The 18,284-nt window shown below is 41.2% G+C and overlaps 2 gene segments (V, D, J or C); one reads left to right on the forward strand and one right to left on the reverse strand.

The window, feature by feature from the left end:
* The window catches only part of LOC118971267 (immunoglobulin kappa variable 2-28-like), a 628,396-nt gene that overhangs the window by 352,064 nt on the left and 258,048 nt on the right, over positions 1-18,284 (forward strand).
* Positions 6,345-7,082, reverse strand: LOC140847767 (immunoglobulin kappa variable 3-15-like). The segment is given in 2 exon segments: positions 6,345-6,757; positions 6,980-7,082. Coding segments are annotated over 2 exon segments (501 nt in total).

The following is an 18,284-nucleotide window of genomic DNA, read 5'->3' on the forward strand; positions in this document are numbered from 1 at the left end:
AAGCTGTGCAGATCACCCAAAAAAAAAAAAAATACTACCTCATAAAACCTGTCTCGATAGCATGAGTACACCATAAACTACCCTGCTAAGCCAGGGAAAGTAGAAAAATAGTATCCATTCCATCACTAGAGTCACGGGTCCGTGCAGAAAACCAGCGATGACCAGAAAAGGTGTATGGAGGAGAACAGAAAACTAATCTTAAATCACGTGAAAGAGAAAATACACGTTTTATGAAAAATACTGAGGAGCCCTGGCGTCACAGAGCAGGGGCGCAGCAGGATGGGCTCGATCAAGTGTCCAGGACGCAGGGAGGCAGCAGGGAAAGGCAGCATTCTCAGGAAAGTGGAGCATGAACAGGAGGGAAAGGCACGCTCTGGAGTCTGGGCAGTGATGGGACAAAGGAGAGCAAGGAAGTTTAAGACCCTGCAAAAACAAAAAGATTTAGAACACCAACTCCCACGCCAGCCCATGGGTTAGATAGCACGGTGGTATCAGTTAATTTTCGAAATTGTAAATTGAACTATGGCAATGTAAGAGAATGCAATTTTTTATAAGGAAATTATTTGGCACTTGCATGCTTAGAACTTACTTTCCTGACATTCAGGGAAAGAAAAAGCATATCTGTATGGAGAAGGAATAAGAGAACAAATATGGAAAAACATTAACATTTGAGGGAGCTGAGGGAAGGGATTGAGAAGGTCTTGATTCTTTTAGCAATTTTCTGAAAGCTTGCTATTCATTTCAAATAAACAGGACAAAACTCTCCTCAGAGCACACTGACAGAGGCAGCCACGCTCCCCCTGGGGCTGCAGGGACAGTGGGGTAAGTGACATGTTCCCACACCACCAGCCCTGCGCCTTCCTTTGTGCCTTTGATATATTGATTGGGTCAGGAACTCAGAAGTCCAGGAAGAACTCTGCTGGCTTCCCTTGAGGTCTCTTTCAGGAAACATCGAGCCTCAGTTTGCTTACGTCCAGGCACCATAAACCAAACACATGGGGGAAAGGACAAGACGCTGTGAACCCAAACACACAGCTCAAGAGTGAACCCTTTATCTGTCACCCAAATGCTTCCTCTCTCAGGAGCAAATGCTTTGTGTCCTGCAAAACCCCTCCCAAGGGGCTCCCAGTAACTTTTCCCAAACAGGAGCTCACTGGGCAGCGTGTGATCTCTCATCTAACTCAGAAGTCCAGTTATTTGTCCTTTGTCTCCCTCTGGCTGACTTTCCTCAGGCAGAGGCCCAGATGCCATGGCAACCTGGAAACCAGCAGGTCACTGAGGCCTCTCCTGAGCCCCCCACACCCCACAGGGGCAGTTCCTGAATTTTGGTGCCTCACGTTGGAGTCCACAGCAACATAAGCCATTTATTAGTCACATGGGTTCCTTCTGCCTTTCTTATCTGGATCAGCATAAGTTTTATTTACTACATTGTATTTTCCAAACTATACTAATATAACTAATTTATTTCTACTACCTAACCCTATGCTGACCCTTGTATCCTCAAAAAAATAAATTCAACTTCTGATCAATTCTGTTTACAATTCAGATGAAGATAAATTCAATGACAATAGGAAAATAGGATGTATGCTAGACAGTGATTGGGTGGGGCTTCAGTATTAGATAAGGAGCAGAAAAGGGCAGAAATCACTACAAATAAGTACAAATGGAACTACCTCATGATCCAGTAATTTCACTACTGCATATATTTCCAAAGGCAATGCAAACAAGAATTTAAAGTGATACATGCACACCGTGTTAATAGCAGCATTATTCACAAACAGCCAAGAGTCTACTGATGGACGAATAAAGCAGCTGTGTATATATACACAGTGGAATATCATTCAGCCATGAGGAAGAAAGACATCCTGCCATTTGCAGCAACATGGATGGACGTTGAGAGCATCATGCTCAGTGAGGTTAGTCAGACAGACAAACACAAATACTCTAGGATCTCACTTATATGTGGAATCTTAAAAAACTGAACTCATGAAAACAAAGGCTAGAATGATAGTTACAAGAGGCTAGGGGATTGAGGGATTGGGGATTAATAAATTAAGGGTAAAAATTTGAAACTAGTAGATAAATAGGCCCTGGAGAGCTAATGCACAGGTTAGTGATTATAATAAAAACTACTGTTGACTTCAAAGTTGTGAACTTTAAAGTTGCTAAGAAACTAGATCTTAAATTGTTTTCACCACATAAAAGAAATTATAATTTTGTCACACAATAAAGGTGTTAGCTATCTATGGTGCTAATCATATTGCAACATATAAATGTACCAAGTCAACATACTGCACACCTTAAACTTCCACAGTGTTGTATGTCAAATATTTTTTAATGCTCTTAAAAATGACAAGAAAGAGATAAACTGAGACAACAGGTCCAGAGGGTTGATTTCCCTTGTGGTTGAGGTGGGATCTTACCAAACACAGGCCAGAAACAGGGCTCAGGTTAAGAATAACACTGAACAACTGGAAATATTCCACTGGAAGAGAGTGTCACCTGATCCAAACCAGCCCACCTAAGGGCTTAGGAGTGGCTTAGGACATGGACTAGTATAAACATATGTCAAACAGTAATAATGGAGATTAACTAATAATCAGGTTTTTCTCACATAGAAATTCAGCCATCAAATCTAGAAGACCACTTGTCAGGTTCTAGTAGAAACAGGAGCTGAAAGGCAGAGGAAAGTCAGGAGGCAGATGCCAGTGTATCTGAGGACCTGATGCAGATGCAGTGCATTTGAGGTAGATGTGGAGGGGCTGGTGAGTGGAGCGAAAAGAGGGAGGACTGAGCTGGGGGAGGGTCAGTCCCGGGTTATGGAGGAGCAGAGGTCACTGTCTCTTCTGCAGAGAAGGTGACAGCACAGCCTCACCTCCAGGGCTGCCTCCCTTTGGGAACCAACTGCCTGTTCCTAAGGCTTCCCTTCTCCATGGGCCTGAGAGTGAATTCGACTCAAGGTCTGCTGTCACATGGGCCCCAAACTGAGTGCACTCTTCCTGGCACCTGACATGGGACAGGACTCTGGGACCATCTCAGCCCTGTTTCTGGAAAAGGTTCCAAAATGAGAGATGTTCCCACTTTTTCTGGGAACTACTTTTAGACACTGACTCTTTTACAAAGAATCACCACATGGTGATCAACAAATAGAAATTAGGAAAAGCCCTTTCAGGAGCTGTTATTGAGTCCCACCTTCCCCCTCCTGGAAGCGTTGGAGAGAATCATGTTTCTCCAGAAGGATGGGGGGCACTTTCTGGGGCTGCACATCTGCTTCCTGCGTGAGGAAACCATAGCTGAGGCTGGGCTAAGGTGCTCTGGGAGGTCAGGGTGCTGCCCTGAGAGGTGGGTGTCTTGATGAAGTTACAGCAAACCCTGCCTGGGAGCAGGGAGTGCTGACCACACACCTGGAAAAGTCAGAGATACTGGGGTGCAGACAGGGATGGAGAGCTGGTGCCACCCAACTCTTCTCCCTCCTCAGGCAACAGCTCTCCGTGGACCACAGGGGGGACAGAGGACAGTGAGGTGCTCACCTCCTCAGAGGGCCCGCATTGCCAGGCACCCAAGGAAACCAACTGCAATGAGAAATGTCGACATGACACTGTTATTTAAGGATTACTAGAAAGGATGAAGGATTTGCCTGAGCTTTCATCCAAAGGGCAGGAGAAACGGCCGCTTCGGGTCAAATGGGCACCATCAGGGAGAGTGAAAAACCTTTGTCTGATTCTCATGATCAGGCAGGTTTAATGAACACTTAAACAACCAAGGGCTGAACCCAATGAGGATAAGTTGAGAAAAAAAGTCCTATGTTCTCCTGTTCCTGGGTCACAGCCCCACACCCCCTTACTCATCCCTGTGGAAAGGAGCATCTGGGATGAGGGGCTCCACCTTGCGCAGGCGCAAGGACCCTTGGCCGGCCTGAACCTCCCAGAACTGCTCTGGGTCCTCACAGGAGAGCTGCCTACATCTTAGTGGGACCCGGGCTCCCCGGGGATTATAAGCACAGGAGCCGCCCCCCTCAGGACCAGACATGTGTCTACACGCTGTGGAGGGTCACACCCACCACATCTGGGACCCCGGGTACATCCTCAGGGGCAATTTTGGGCGGGGCAGGTACCTGGGGCTCCCGCCAAGGCATCACCAGGTGCGACCACAACCGGACTCCACCGGCCCCGCCTCATCTTCCTGGGGATTTGCACCAACCTTCCCGCTGTCCACCACAGTGGTCATAGGCAGACAAACCAGTCCCTTCTAGGGACAGGGTCTGAGCCCTTTGGGAGGATGGCAGGCAGCAAGTAGTCTACTGCTCCTGTGTACAGGTAAGAGAAAGTCCCCAGGTGGAGAGTCACCTCAGGGCCAGACCTCCTGCTCCCTCTTCCCTATTCAGAGCTCTCCCACTGACCACATCCTTCAAACAAAACCCCAGTCCTAGGAGAGGCCCACGGCGTCCTACACAGCATGGCCTTTGATCTACTTCCCCCGCTGTCCCCCTTGCACACTACATTTTAGCAACATAGCCTTCCTTCTTTTTCTACGTGTGATCACAGATCTGCCTCAGAAATGTACTGTTTCCTCAAACTAGGACTGTATTTCCTGGAGGTATTCCTATGGCTCATTTCTTCTCTACTTTAAACATTGATTAAATCATATATTCTTAGGGTAATATTGCATGACCATCCATGGGTGGATTGCAGAAACAGGTTCCCCATCTTTATCCCTCCCCCTACCTACGCTTTATGCCATATCACTTTACAGTTCCTGTGTCAAGAGGCAGGAGCTATTTACCTTCTTCTTCAATGGCATCACTTGCACTGACCTAGAATGTGGCAGTGGGACACTGTGGCGCTGTGAAGCTAGGCTTCAGCAGGCTGTATGTGCTCGCTCGCTCTCTCTTTCTCTCTCTCTCAGGACCCTGCTACCTGCCATCAAAGTTGAGAACATCTACCAGATCAGGAGAGACATGAAGCCAGTCACCTAAACAGCCCCAGCTGATGGTCAGCCAGCTACAGAAATGGGAAGGAGACGAAAGAGATGCGATCCTTTGTACATCAGCTAGCACAGAGGTGACCTGTCAGCTAACTTCCAATACCTGAGCAAACCAGCCAAGGACAATCAAGCCTGGCCCATATTAACAGAACCTCTCAGCTAACCATAAGCATGACAGCAATAAAAACACTGCCATCTTGAGCAACTACACTTTTGTGGGTGGTTTATTACATGACAATAGCTAACTAATACCTCATTTGATTTTAAATGTCTCCTCTCAGCCAACAAGGTTTAGCCCTGGCTTTCTTTATTTTTCTTTGTAGTACTTACGAAGTTGTGGATTGTCTGTCTCTCCCAAATGGACTGAAAGCAGATATTTGTGCTCTTGACACATAACATGCATGCAAAAATCATATCTTGAAGAAAATAATGGCATGGATTTCTTTATATCAGTACTTTGATTATATTTCTAATTACTGGGAGAAGATTTCATATAGACTAGTGTTCAGAGGAGACCGGTGAGGTTTGCAGCAATCGTTCCTGAAGCTCAATTTCATTATTTAACAAGAAGGGGAAGGAACAACACTGAAATGACCAGAGTCTTCCACTTTTAATCTGGAATGGGCAAGTTAATTATCTGTTACCCAAGGAATTCAATTTACAGCATGCTTAGAGCCACTAATTCCTTCACTCACAAATTCAACAGATATCTTTAAGGGAAAGCTGAGAAATTTTGAGACAAGGCAATGAGGAACACTATCAGATCTTTCTAGAATGACAGCTGAAATAATTACAGAATCACCTTGTAAGAATAAGCACAATGGAAAGAAATGGACTTAACAACAAAGGGTGGTACAAAACGGAACAGAGTGGGAGAGCAGCTGCAGTGACAGTGGCCAGAAAGGCTTGGCTGGAAAACAGGGTCCATGGAAAGGAAATGCAAGGGAGGGATGCTGCATGTTATGTGGAAGGTTTTGAATAGGAGAGGCCAAGGGTTTGCTATTGGGAAGATCGAGAGTTGGAGGGTGATTGCACTTATAGAAGGAATTCAGTGAAAATAAGGAATTAAAATAGAAATGTGCCAGTCAAGGAGGAACAGGGAAGAGAGACTTGTTCCACCAGGTGTACAATTCACAGGACATGCTGAAAGCGGGTGCCCAACCTTCCTGGCTCACTCAGGGGATCGGTCCATTGGAAACATGCACGTCCCTATGGCACAACTCCTGACAGCATTTCTAAGAGATCTTTAGACTGTTGTTCTTCAATGATCTCCCACAAAAAGGGATCCAGAATAAACCAAGTGGCTTAATTTTCTCCTGGACTCTACCTACTGCCAGGAATCAGTCAGGAGGTGCGCCCTCTTAGAAAGATAGAGGGATGTGTGTGTTCAAAGCTGTGCTGGGAGGAAGCAGCTGGCCCAGCAGGGATGCACTGGCCCGCGGCCCTGGGGTTTGTGTTCGAGGCTGAAGCACTGTGGGAGGATAGCTGTTACCCTGCTGGCAGTAATAAGTTGCCAGATCCTCAGCCTGGGTGCTACTGATGGTGAAAGTGAAATCTGTCCCAGACCCACTGCCACTGAACCGGTCGGGGACCCCGGATGCCCGGGTGGATGCATAGTAGATGAGCAGTTTTGGAGCCTGCCCAGGCTTCTGCTGGTACCAGGCTACGTAGCTGCTAGCACTTTGACTGGCCCTGCAGTTAATGGTGACCCTCTGTCCTGGAGACACAGCCAAGGAGGCTGGAGACTGGGTCATCACGATGTCCCCGCAGGCACCTGCAATCACAAATGGGTAAGGATGACACACACACATACACCACTTTATGCTACGCACTTTGAAATACGCCATTTTAAAAATAGGCTTTCTGATGACACTGCACGCCAATACAAAATTGAGCCTGTATTGGAAATAGCCAGTATTTCTTATTACATCTAAAAAATTTTTAACTCTTAAGAGATATTACTCCAAAAGGATTGTGTCACTTCTGAATTTCTCACCTGTGACCCAGAGCAACAAGAACATGAGGACCTGCGTCTGTGACACCATCTTGCTGCCCCTGCCTGCCTGCTGCAGCTCAGCTCCCATGGCATAGGCCCCTTTTATAAACCCTGAGCAGCTGCTCTGGGCCTGGAGGGGTCTATGCAAAGTAATCAGTCAGCAGAGAAGTGAGTTTCATAAGCCGCGGATCGTGAAAGTCTCCACTGTAAACCACGAGCTAAACACGCCATCACTGAGGTGTAGTCGGGTGACTAGAAAAGACACACAGCTCAACACAGAAGCTCTCAGATTAACATTAGAGGCTCTAAAACTACAAACAGCTTGAAGATCTAATGAAGAGCTTCTATTCAAATCCAAAATGTCTTTAAATGGGTTCAGTTTCCAGAAATGATAGGCTATGTTCTTCCTATCAGCAATCCTAGGGAAATCATGAAACACACTGGGGATAAAAGGAAGAAGGGTGGGAGGGAGGGAAGCAGAAGGGAATGGAAGGGACAAAAAGAAAATGCAGATATTTGGGCCCAACTTACTCTTAAATCTATGACCAGAACATGTTGGATCGCTGAAGCCACTTTTATCCTAAATACAATGTAAAACTTCAAACACTTAAGCTTGGGTTTCAGGGCCACAACAATAGAAGATGGGCCCAGGACATCCTCATGTGGGACCTAATTTGAGCTGGGGGACAGAGGGACTCTAATCTCCAAGAAAATGAATAAAAGAGACACCAGACCCTACCGTTCCCATAACCACAGGGAACAGAAAAGAGTGCTCCAAGTTTGCCCCAGGAAAGGAGAGGACAAAAAACAAACAATATTTTGGGGGGAAGTTATGGCCAAAACCAAACCTTGAAAGGATTTTTACTCCATGTATAGAAGGTTTATGTGAGCCTGCCGCTCTCCACTCTTAAAATTTAGGTGAAGCCCTTCCTACTGCTGAAGCTAGAGGGCATTATGCCAAGTGAAATAAGTCAGGCAGAGGACGACACCTACCATGTGATTTCAACGAATGGTTGGCGGCCAGAAGGGAAGAGTGAGGGGGATGGGTGAGACAGGAGGAAGGGATCAAGAGGAACAAACTTCCAGTTATAAAATCATTCATGAGATGAAAAGTCCAGCATAGGGAGTATGGTCAATAACCCTGTAATATCTCTGTATAGTAACTGTACTTCTCGTGGTGAGCATTTTGTACCTGGGCATAATTGGCACCATTTTTACACCAGACACTGATATGTCAACTATCTTGCAAACAAAAAAACATTCCTATGTTATAGGGGTGTTGTGAGAACTAACTGATACAAGACATGTAAGGCCCTCAGCAAACACTGCTTTGACGTCAAGTAAAGAGATAAAAAAAATTTAGCTCGTGTCATGATTGTCACGATGATTATTTGATGATACCGCAAAGAAGTTCAAATTGGAAAATACTGTATTGTTTCACTAGCTGAGGGCTGACTTAATTAGTGCCAAACCTAATACATTCTCTCTCTCTCCTTTCATCTGTGTCTTGTTTATTTATTTGTACCGTCTCCTAATGTCATGGTAACAGTATGCATCCTTATAGATTTGTTCCAAGAAAATTCACTCTTCCAATTATTTTCTTTCCAATTTTCATTAGTGTTTATTTACTTGAATCCCTGCCACTAAACACTCATGTTACCATTATTTTCTATTTTCTCCAATATGAAAAAAAGTTGACTATTTAACTATTTTTTCTACCACTCTCTCACTTATTATTAGTATTATTGTGGGTGGTAAGAAGACAATGTTAGATCTACTCTCTTCTTGAACTTTTAACTTTATAATATCATATTGGTTGTTTTTTAATATGTCCCTTTTTTGTTTTTGTTTCTAGTAAGGACACATAACGTGGGATATACCCTCTTAACAAACCTCTAAGTGCACAATACCTTACTGTTAGCTATAAGCACTGTGCTGTACAGATCTCTGCAATTTACTTATCTTGTGTAACAGTAACTTTATAGCCATTTAGCAAGAATTCCACATATCCCCCTCCTGCTCCCCTTATAACCACTATCTTATTGTCTATTTCTATACATTTCATCATTTTAGATGCCTCAAATAAAGGGAATTATGCAATGTTTGCCCTTCGGTGACTAATTTCAATCAGCATGGTGTCCTCTAGATCCATCCATTTGTAGCAAATGTTAATATTTCCTTCAATTTAAGGTTGAGTTAGATTCCCTTGTATATACGCACCACATTCTCTTCATGCACTCACCTGTCAGTGGAGTTGACAGGGTTGTTTCCATATTCTGACTCTCATTAACAATGCCACAATGAACAGAGAGTGAAAAACTCTTCAGAACCCTGATTTCAAATCATTTGAATATATACCCAGAAGATTGCTGGATCATATGTTAGTACTATTTCCAACTTTTTCCAGAACTCCATTCTATTGTCTGTAACAGCTGAAAAAATTAACATTCCTTTCAACTGTGTTCAAAGGTTCCATTTTCTCTAGAACCTCAGCAACATGTATCAACTTTTGTTTTGTTTTTTGCTATTAGCCAGCCTAATAGGCTTGAAGTCTTTGCAATTTGCATTTCCCTAATAATTAATGATGTTGAGCATCTTCTCATACACTTGTTGGCTGTTGTATGTGTTCATTGGAGAAATGCCTATCAAGTCCTTTGCCTATTTGTTAATCAGGTTATTTGTTGGCTTTGTTATTGAGCTGTAGGAGTTTCTTATGTATTTTGCATATTAATCCTTATCAGATATATGGTTTGCAAATATATTCTTCCATTGCGTAGGTTGCCTTTTTACTCTGTTGATTGTTTCTCTTGCCGAGTATTGACTTTCTAGTTTGATGCAGTTCCAGTGGCTTATTTCTGCATTCGTTGCCCATGTTTATGGTGTCATATCCAAGAATCCAATGCTAAAACCAATGTTATGAATCTTTCCTCCTGTATTTTCTTCTAAGAGTTTTGCAGTTCAGTTCTTACATTAATTTTTTGAATTGAGTTTTGCATATGATATTAAATAAGGATTCCATTTGTATTATTCTTGTTTTTCTCTATTCTTTATTGCATGTGGGTATCCAGTATTCTTGACACAATTTCTTAAAGTGATTATATTTCTCCATTGTGTATTCTGGACACCTTTGTCAACAATCATTAGACCATATGTGCATGAGTTTTATTTCTGGGCTCTTTATTTTGCTTCATTGGTATATATGTCTATCCTTATACTCATACCATACACTTTTGGATATGGTAGCTTTATACTGTTTTGAAGTCAGTAAGTATGAATTATTGATCTTTATTCTTTCTCAAGATTTTTTTTGATATCAGGATCCTTTGTGGTTCCATATGAATTTTAGGATATTTTTCTATTTCTATAAAAATGAAGACACTGGGATTTTGTTAGACATTGCATGGAATCTGTAGTTTGCTCCAGATAGCATGGACTTTTTCACAATATGAACTCTTCCAGTCCATGAACTTAGAATATCTTTCAATTTATCTGAGTCTTTTATAATTTCCTTCAGCAGTGTTTTATAGTTTCCAGTGTATATATTTTTGACCTCCTTATTTAAGTTGATTCCTAAGTAACTTTTGTGGTGCAATGGTAAGTAGTATTGTTTACTTGTTTTCCTTTTAGATTATTTATTCTCGAAATAATAAAAAGCATATATTAAAAACTGACAACAAACATACTCTGTGGTGTAAACTTAAAGCATTTCATATAAAATCAACAACAAAGCAAGAATACTCACTATCACTGCACCGATGCAAAATAATACTAGAAGTCCTAGCCAGAACAATTAGGCAAGAAAAATAAATATAAGCATTCAAATCAGAAGAAAGAAGTAAAATTATCTCTGTTTACAGGTGACATGACCTTTTATGTAGAAATCCCTGACAATTCCCCCAAAAACAAGACTGTTAGAACTAAAGAACAAAGCAAAGTTGCAGGATACAAAATAAATACTCAAAAATGAGTTGCATTTTTTTTATTTTTATACTTGATTTATATGTGAATCGCACATTTCTCCCTTATAATTATTGTTATCATTATTATTATTATTTTTAATAAAATGCTGAAGTGGTAGATAGATGCAAGATAAAGGTAGAAAACATAGTTTAGTGCTCTAAAAGGGCAAATGTAGATGATCAGGTGTGTGCCTATAGACTAAGTATTAATCCAAGCTAGACAAGGGCAACAAAACATCCACGGATGCAGAAGATTTCTCTCAAAACAGGGGGGGTGGGGTTCTAAGCCTCACCTCTGTTGATACCCAATTTCTCACCTGTTGGCCCCCCTGTGACTGTGCCTGTCTTAGGTTGTTCCTCCCTTGAGGAATCTTACCCATCTCTGGCTAACCAGTCATCTTCCGGGGCCATACAGGGAAATGTTAAGTTAGTAAGTGAGAGAGAAGCAATATTGTTTGAAAGGGTTAGCTTTTTACTTCCTTGCGGATTTATGCACTGTGGCTTTTATGCCCAGCATTTGTCTTGAGGTATCTTTACCACTTGGAAGAATTATGATACTCAGTAATTTCGTTATGAGGCATGAATTCTACTTATGGGTTGTAATTAGGAAGGAAGAAGAGAACCTTTAGAAGTAGCAGACAGAAGAAAACATGGGAAGATTGATTATTTCTTTGACATATCTTCCTGTAGAGTAACTTAAGCATGTATAGGTTTTAAACTACTAATTAAATTGCGCACACACATTAACATAATAGGAATACAGTTACATAACCAAAGCAGACCTACAATTACCAGCCATCTCCAGTGAAACCAAGAAAACTAGTTGGGCATCCTAGGCATTTGTGAAAACTTATCAATGATATGATAGATATTGTCTAACTGAATTTGAATATTTTGAGAAAAATCAGACAAATTAAAACAACACATTCCTGGGAACTGTTCACATCCCATATGTTCTTTTAACAGTAGATAGTCTGTAGTTGCAAGATTTTGGTGCACTGCAACTTGCACTTCTCCTAATTCTTGGTTGAGTTCCAGCAGTATAGATCCAGTCAAATTTGTTGTTTCACTGTATGCACAGGCCAGCTTAGATATCTCCTTCTTCATTCCCATTGCAAGTCCAGGAACCGGTGGGATGAATGCAACTACAACTGCAACAGTGCCAGGATCTTTGTTGACGTTTTTTGTTGTTCATCTTCCAGAGAATGTTGATGTTGGAAGTTCTTCTTCATATTGTATGTTAATTCGTTTTCTGGGTAGCCAAATTAGGCTTTGATCCACTGTATAAACACAAACAAACCCTTTGCCCACACTTTGATATGCCCTTTATATCATTGTGAAGAACTTATTGGAGATTACCAGACAGGAACTGCTTTTTTTTTAAGAGAAAGGAATATTATCAGAAAAATGTACTTCCATAGCTGACCATCTGATACCCTTTAAATGATCAAAATTAAGGATATTTAAAGCATGCTTTAATCATTGATTTACAGTTAGTTTTATCCTATCAGGGAGTAATCCCCCTTTTATTCCCTTTTTTTGTTATCATTAATCTACAATTACATGAAGAACATTATGTTTACTAGGCTCTCCCCTATACCAGGTCCCCCCCCAACAAACTCCTTTACAGTCACTGTCCATAAGCATAGCTAAATGTTGTAGAATCACTACTTGTCTTCTCTGTGTTGCACAGCCCTCCCCTTTCTCCCACCCCCCCCCATTATGCATGCTAATCATCTTACCTCCTTTATTCTTCCCCCCCCTTATCCCTCCCTACCCACCCATACTCCCCAGTCCCTTTCCCTTTGGTACCTGTTAGTCCATTCTTGGGTTCTGTAATTCCGCTGCTGTTTTGTTCCTTCAGTTTTTCCTTTGTTCATATACTCCACAGATGAGTGAAATCATTTGATACTTGTCTTTCTCTCCCTGGCTTATTTCACTGAGCATAATACCCTCTAGCTCCATCCATGTTGTTGCAAATGGTAGGATTTGTTTTCTTCTCATGGCTGAGTAATATTCCATTGTATATATGTACCACATCTTCTTTATCCATTCATCTACTGATGGACACTTAGGTTGCTTCCAATTCTTGGCTATTGTAAATACTGCTGCGATAAACATACGGGTGCATCTGTCTTTTTCAAACTTGAGTGCTGCGTTCTTCAGGTAAATTCCTAGGAGTGGTATTTCTGGGTCAAATGGTAAGTCTATTTTGAGCATTTTGAGGAACCTCCATACTGCTTTTCACAATGGTCGAACTAATTTACATTCCCACCAGCGGTGTACGAGGGTTCCCCATTCTACACAATGTCGCCAACATTTGTTGTTGTTTGTCTTTTGGATGACAGCCATCCTTACTGGTGTGAGGTGATACCTCATTGTAGTTTTAATTTGCATTTCTCTGATAATTAGCGATGTGGAGCATCTTTTCATGTGTCTGTTGGCCATCTGTATTTCTTTTTTGGAGAACTGTCTGTTCGGTTCCTCTGTCCAATTTTAATTGGATTACTTGATTTTTGTTTGTTGAGGTGTGTGAGCTCTTTATATATTTTGGACGTCAAGCCTTTATCAGATCTGTCATTTTCAAATATATTCTCCCATACTGTAGGGTACCTTTTTGTTCTATTGATGGTGTCTTTTGATGTACAGAAGCTTTTCAGCTTAATATAGTCCCACTTGTTCATTTTTGCTGTTGTTTTCCTTGCCCTGGGAGATATGTTCAAGAAGAGGTCACTCATGTTTATGTCTAAGAGGTTTTTGCCTATGTTCTTTTTTCTAAGAGTTTTATGGTTTCATGACTTACATTCAGGTCTTTGATCCATTTTGAATTTACTTTTGTGTATGGGGTTAGACAATGGTCCAGTTTCATTCCCCTACATGTAGCTGTCCAGTTTTGCCAGCACCATCTGCTGAAGAGGCTGTCATTTCCCCATTGTATGTCCCTGGCTCCTTTATCAAATATTAATTGACCATATATGTATGGGTTAATGTCTGGAGACTCTAATCTGTACCACTGGTCTGTGGCTCTGTTCTTGTGCCAGTACCAAATTGTCTTGATTACTATGGCTTTGTAGTAGAGCTTGAAGTTGGGCAGTGAGATCCCCCCTATTTTATTCTTCTTTCTCAGGATTGCTTTGGCTATTTGGGGTCTTTGGTGGTTCCATATGAATTTTCGAATTATTTGTTCCAGTTCGTTGAAGAATGTTGCTGGTAATTTGATAGGGATTGCATCAAATCTGTATATTGCCTTAGGCAGGATGGCCACTTTGATGATATTAATTCTTCCTAGCCATGAGCATGGGATGAGTTTCCATTTTTTAGTGTCCCCTTTAATTTCTCTTAAGAGTGACTTGTAGTTTTCAGGGCATAGGTCTTTCACTTCTTTGGTTAGGTTTATTCCTAGGTATTTTATTCTTGTTAATGCAATTGTGAATGAAATTGTTTTCCTGATTTCTATTTCTATTGGTTCATTGTTAGTATACAGGAAAGCCACAGATTTCTGTGTGTTAATTTTGTATCCTGCAACTTTGCTGTATTCCGATATCAGTTCTAGTAGTTTTGGAGTGGAGTCTTTAGGGTTTTTTATGTGCAATATCATGTCATCTGCAAATAGTGACAGTTTAACTTCTTCTTTACCAATCTGGATTCCTTGTATTTCTTTTTTTTGTCTGATTGCCGTGGCTAGGACCTCTAGTACTATGTTAAATAATAGTGGGGAGAGTGGGCATCCCTTTCTTGTTCCCCATCACAGAGGAAAAGCTTTCAGGTTCTCGCTGTTCAGCATGATGTTGGCTGTGGGTTTATCATATATGGCCTTTATTATGTTGAGGTACTTGCCCTCTATTCCCATTTTGCTGAGAGTTTTTATCATGAATGGATGTTGAATTTTGTCAAATGCTTTTTCCGCATCTATGGAGATGATCATGTGGTTTTTGTCTTTCTTTTTGTTGATGTGGTGGATGATGTTGATGGATTTTCGAATGTTGTATACCATCCTTGCACGCCTGGGATGAATCCGACTTGGTCAGGGGGTATGATCCTTTTGATATATTTTTGAATTAGGTTTGCTAATATTTTATTGAGTATTTTTGCATCTACATTCATCAGGGATATTGGTCTGTAATTTTCTTTTTTGGTGGAGTCTTTGCCTGGTTTTGGTATTAGGGTGATGTTGGCTTCATAGAATGAGTTTGGGAGTATTCCCTCCTCTTCTATTTTTTGGAACACTTTAAGGAGAATGGGTATTATGTCTTCTCTGTGTGTCTGATAAAATTCCGAGGTAAATCTGTCCAGCCCAGGGGTTTTGTTCTTGGGTAGTTTTTTGATTACCATTTCCATTTCTTTGCTCGTAATTGGTTTGTTTAACTTTTGTGTTTCTTCCTTGGTCAGTCTTGGGAGGTTGTATTTTTCTAGGAAGTTGTCAATTTCTTCTAGGTTTTCCAGCTTGTTGGCATATAGGTTTTCATAGTCATCTTTAATAATTCTTTGTATTTCTGTGGAGTCTGTCGTGATTTTTCCGTTCTTACTTCTGATTCTGTTGATTTGTGTTGATTATCTTTTTCTCTTAATAAGTTTGGCTAGAGGCTTATCTATTTTGTTTATTTTCTCAAAGAACAAGCTCTTGGTTGCATTGATTTATTCTATTGTTTTATTCTTCTCAGTTTTGTTTGTTTCTTCTCTGATCTTTATTATGTCCCTCCTTCTGCTGACTTTAGGCCTCATTTGTTCTTCTTTTTCCAGTTTCGATAATTGTGATGTTAGACTGTTCATTTGGGATTGTTCTTCCTTCTTCATGTGTGCCTGGATTGCTATATACTTTCCTCTAAAAACTGCTTTTGCTGTGTCCCACAGAATTTGGGCTTTGTGTTGTTGTTTTCATTTGTTTCTCTATATTCCTTGATCTTTATTTTGATTTGTTCGTTGATCCATTGATTATTTAGGAGCATGTTGTTAAGCCTCCATGTGTTTGTGAGCCTTTTTGTTTTCATTGTGGAATTTATTTCTAGTTTTATACCATTGTGGTCTAAAAAATTGGTTGGTAGAATTTCAATATTTTGGAATTTGCTGAGGTTCTTTTTATGGGCTAGTATGTGGTCTATTCTGGAGAATGTTCCATGTGCACTTGAGAAGAATGTACATCCTGTTGCTTTTGAATGTAGATTTCTATAGATGTCTATTAGGTCCATCTGTTCTACTGTGTTCTTCAGTGCCTCCGTGTCCTTACTTATTTTCTCTCTGGTGGATCTATCCTTTGAGGTAAGTGGTGTGTTGAAGTCTCCTAAAATGAATGTATTGTGGTCTATTTCCCCCTTTAGTTCTGTTAGTATTTGTTTCACATATGCTGGTGCTCCTGTGTTGCATGCATATGTATTTAGAATGGTTATATCCTCTTGTTGGACTGAGCCCTTTATCATTATATAGTGTCCTTCTTTATCTCTTGTTACTTTCTTTTTTTTGAAGTCTATTTTGTCTGATATTAGTACTGCAACCCCTGCTTTCTTCTCACTGTTGTTTGCCTGAAATATGTTTTTCCATCGCTTGGCTTTTAGTCTGTGCATGTCTTTGGGTTTGAGGTGAGTTTCTTGTAAGCAGCATATAGATGGGTCTTGCTTTTTTATCCATTCTATTACTCTGTGTCTTTTGATTGGTGCATTAAGTTCATTTACATTTAGGGTGACTATTGAGAGATATGTACTTATTGCCATTGCAGGTTTTAAATTCATGATTACCAAAGGGTCAAGGTTAGCCTCTTTAGTATCTTACTGCCTAACTTAGCTCACTTATTAAGCTGTTATATACACTGTCTCGAGATTCTTTTCTTCTCTCCCTTCTTATTCCTCCTCCTCCATTCTTCATATGTTGTGTGTTTTGTTCTGTGCTCTTTTTAGGAGTGCTCCCATCTAGACCGTCCATGAAAGATGCCCTGTAGAGGTGGTTTGTGGGAGGCAAATTCCCTCAGCTTTTGCTTGTCTGGGAATTGTTTAATGCCTCCATCATATTTTAATGATAATTGTGCTGGATACAGTATCCTTGGTTCAAGGCCCTTCTGTTTCATTGCATTAAATATATCATGCCATTCTCTTCTGGCCTGTAAGGTTTCTGTCGAGAAGTCTGATGATAGCCTGATGGGTTTTCCTTTATAAGTGACCTTTTTCTCTCTAGCTGCCTTTAAAACTCTTTCCTTGTCCTTGATCTTTGCCATTTTAATTATTATGTGTCTTGGTGTTGTCCTCCTTGGGTCCTTTCTGTTGGGAGTTCTGTGTATTTCCATGGTCTGTTCGATTATTTCCTCCCCCAGTTTGGGGAAGTTTTCAGCAATATTTCTTCAAAGACACTTTCTATCCCTTTTTCTCTCTCTTCTTCTTCTGGTACCCCTATAATACGGATATTGTTCCTTTTGGATTGGTCACACAGTTCTCTTTATATTGTTTCATTCCTGGAGATCCTTTTATCTCTCTCTTTGTCATCTTCTATGAGTTCCTGTTCTCTGGTTTCTATTACTTCAATGGCCTCTTGCATCTTATCCATTCTGCTTATAAATCCTTCCAGAGTTTGTTTCACTTCTGTAATCTCCTTCCTGGCATCTGTGATCTCCCTCCGGACTTCATTCCATTGCTCTTGCATATTTCTCTGTATCTCTGTCAGCATGTTTATGATTTTTATTTTGAATTCTTTTTCAGGAAGACTGGTTAGGTCTGTCTCCTTCTCTGGTATTGTCTCTGTGATTTTGGTTTGTCTGTAATTTTGCCTTTTCATGGTGATAGAAATAGTTTGCAGAGCTGGGACAAGCGACGGCTGGAAGAATTTCCCTTCTTGTTGGTTTGTGGCCTTCCTCTCCTGGGAGAACAGCGACCTCTAGTAGCTTGTCCTGTGCAGCTGCGCGCAGACAGGGTTTCTGATTCCTGCCCGGCTGCTATGGAGTTTATCTCCACTGTTGCTGTGGGGGGTGATCTGGCTCAGGCTGCTGCTCCAAAATGGTGGGGCTGCATTGGAGGGGGAGCGGCCAGGAGGCTATTTATCACCAAGAAGAGGGGTTTCCATGCTCCCTGCTGCCCAGGGGGTTAGAGTGCCCAGAGATCCTCAGATTCCCTGCCTCTGGACTAAGTGTCCCACTCTGTCCCTTTAAAACTTCCAAAAAGCACTCACCAAAACAAACAAACAAAAAAATTAAATAACTAATTTTTTTTTAAAGCTGCTTGCTTTTCTTTGTCCTCAGGCGCCAGCCTCTGGGACCCACTCACCGGTCTTGCTGCCCTGTTTCCCTATTATTGGGGTCCCTGTCCCTTTAAGACTTCCAAAAAGCACTCACAAAAAAAACAAAAATGCTGCTCGCTTTTCTTTGTTCT

Source organism: Manis javanica, chromosome 1 (assembly GCF_040802235.1).
Source record: "Manis javanica isolate MJ-LG chromosome 1, MJ_LKY, whole genome shotgun sequence".
NCBI lineage: Eukaryota > Metazoa > Chordata > Mammalia > Pholidota > Manidae > Manis > Manis javanica.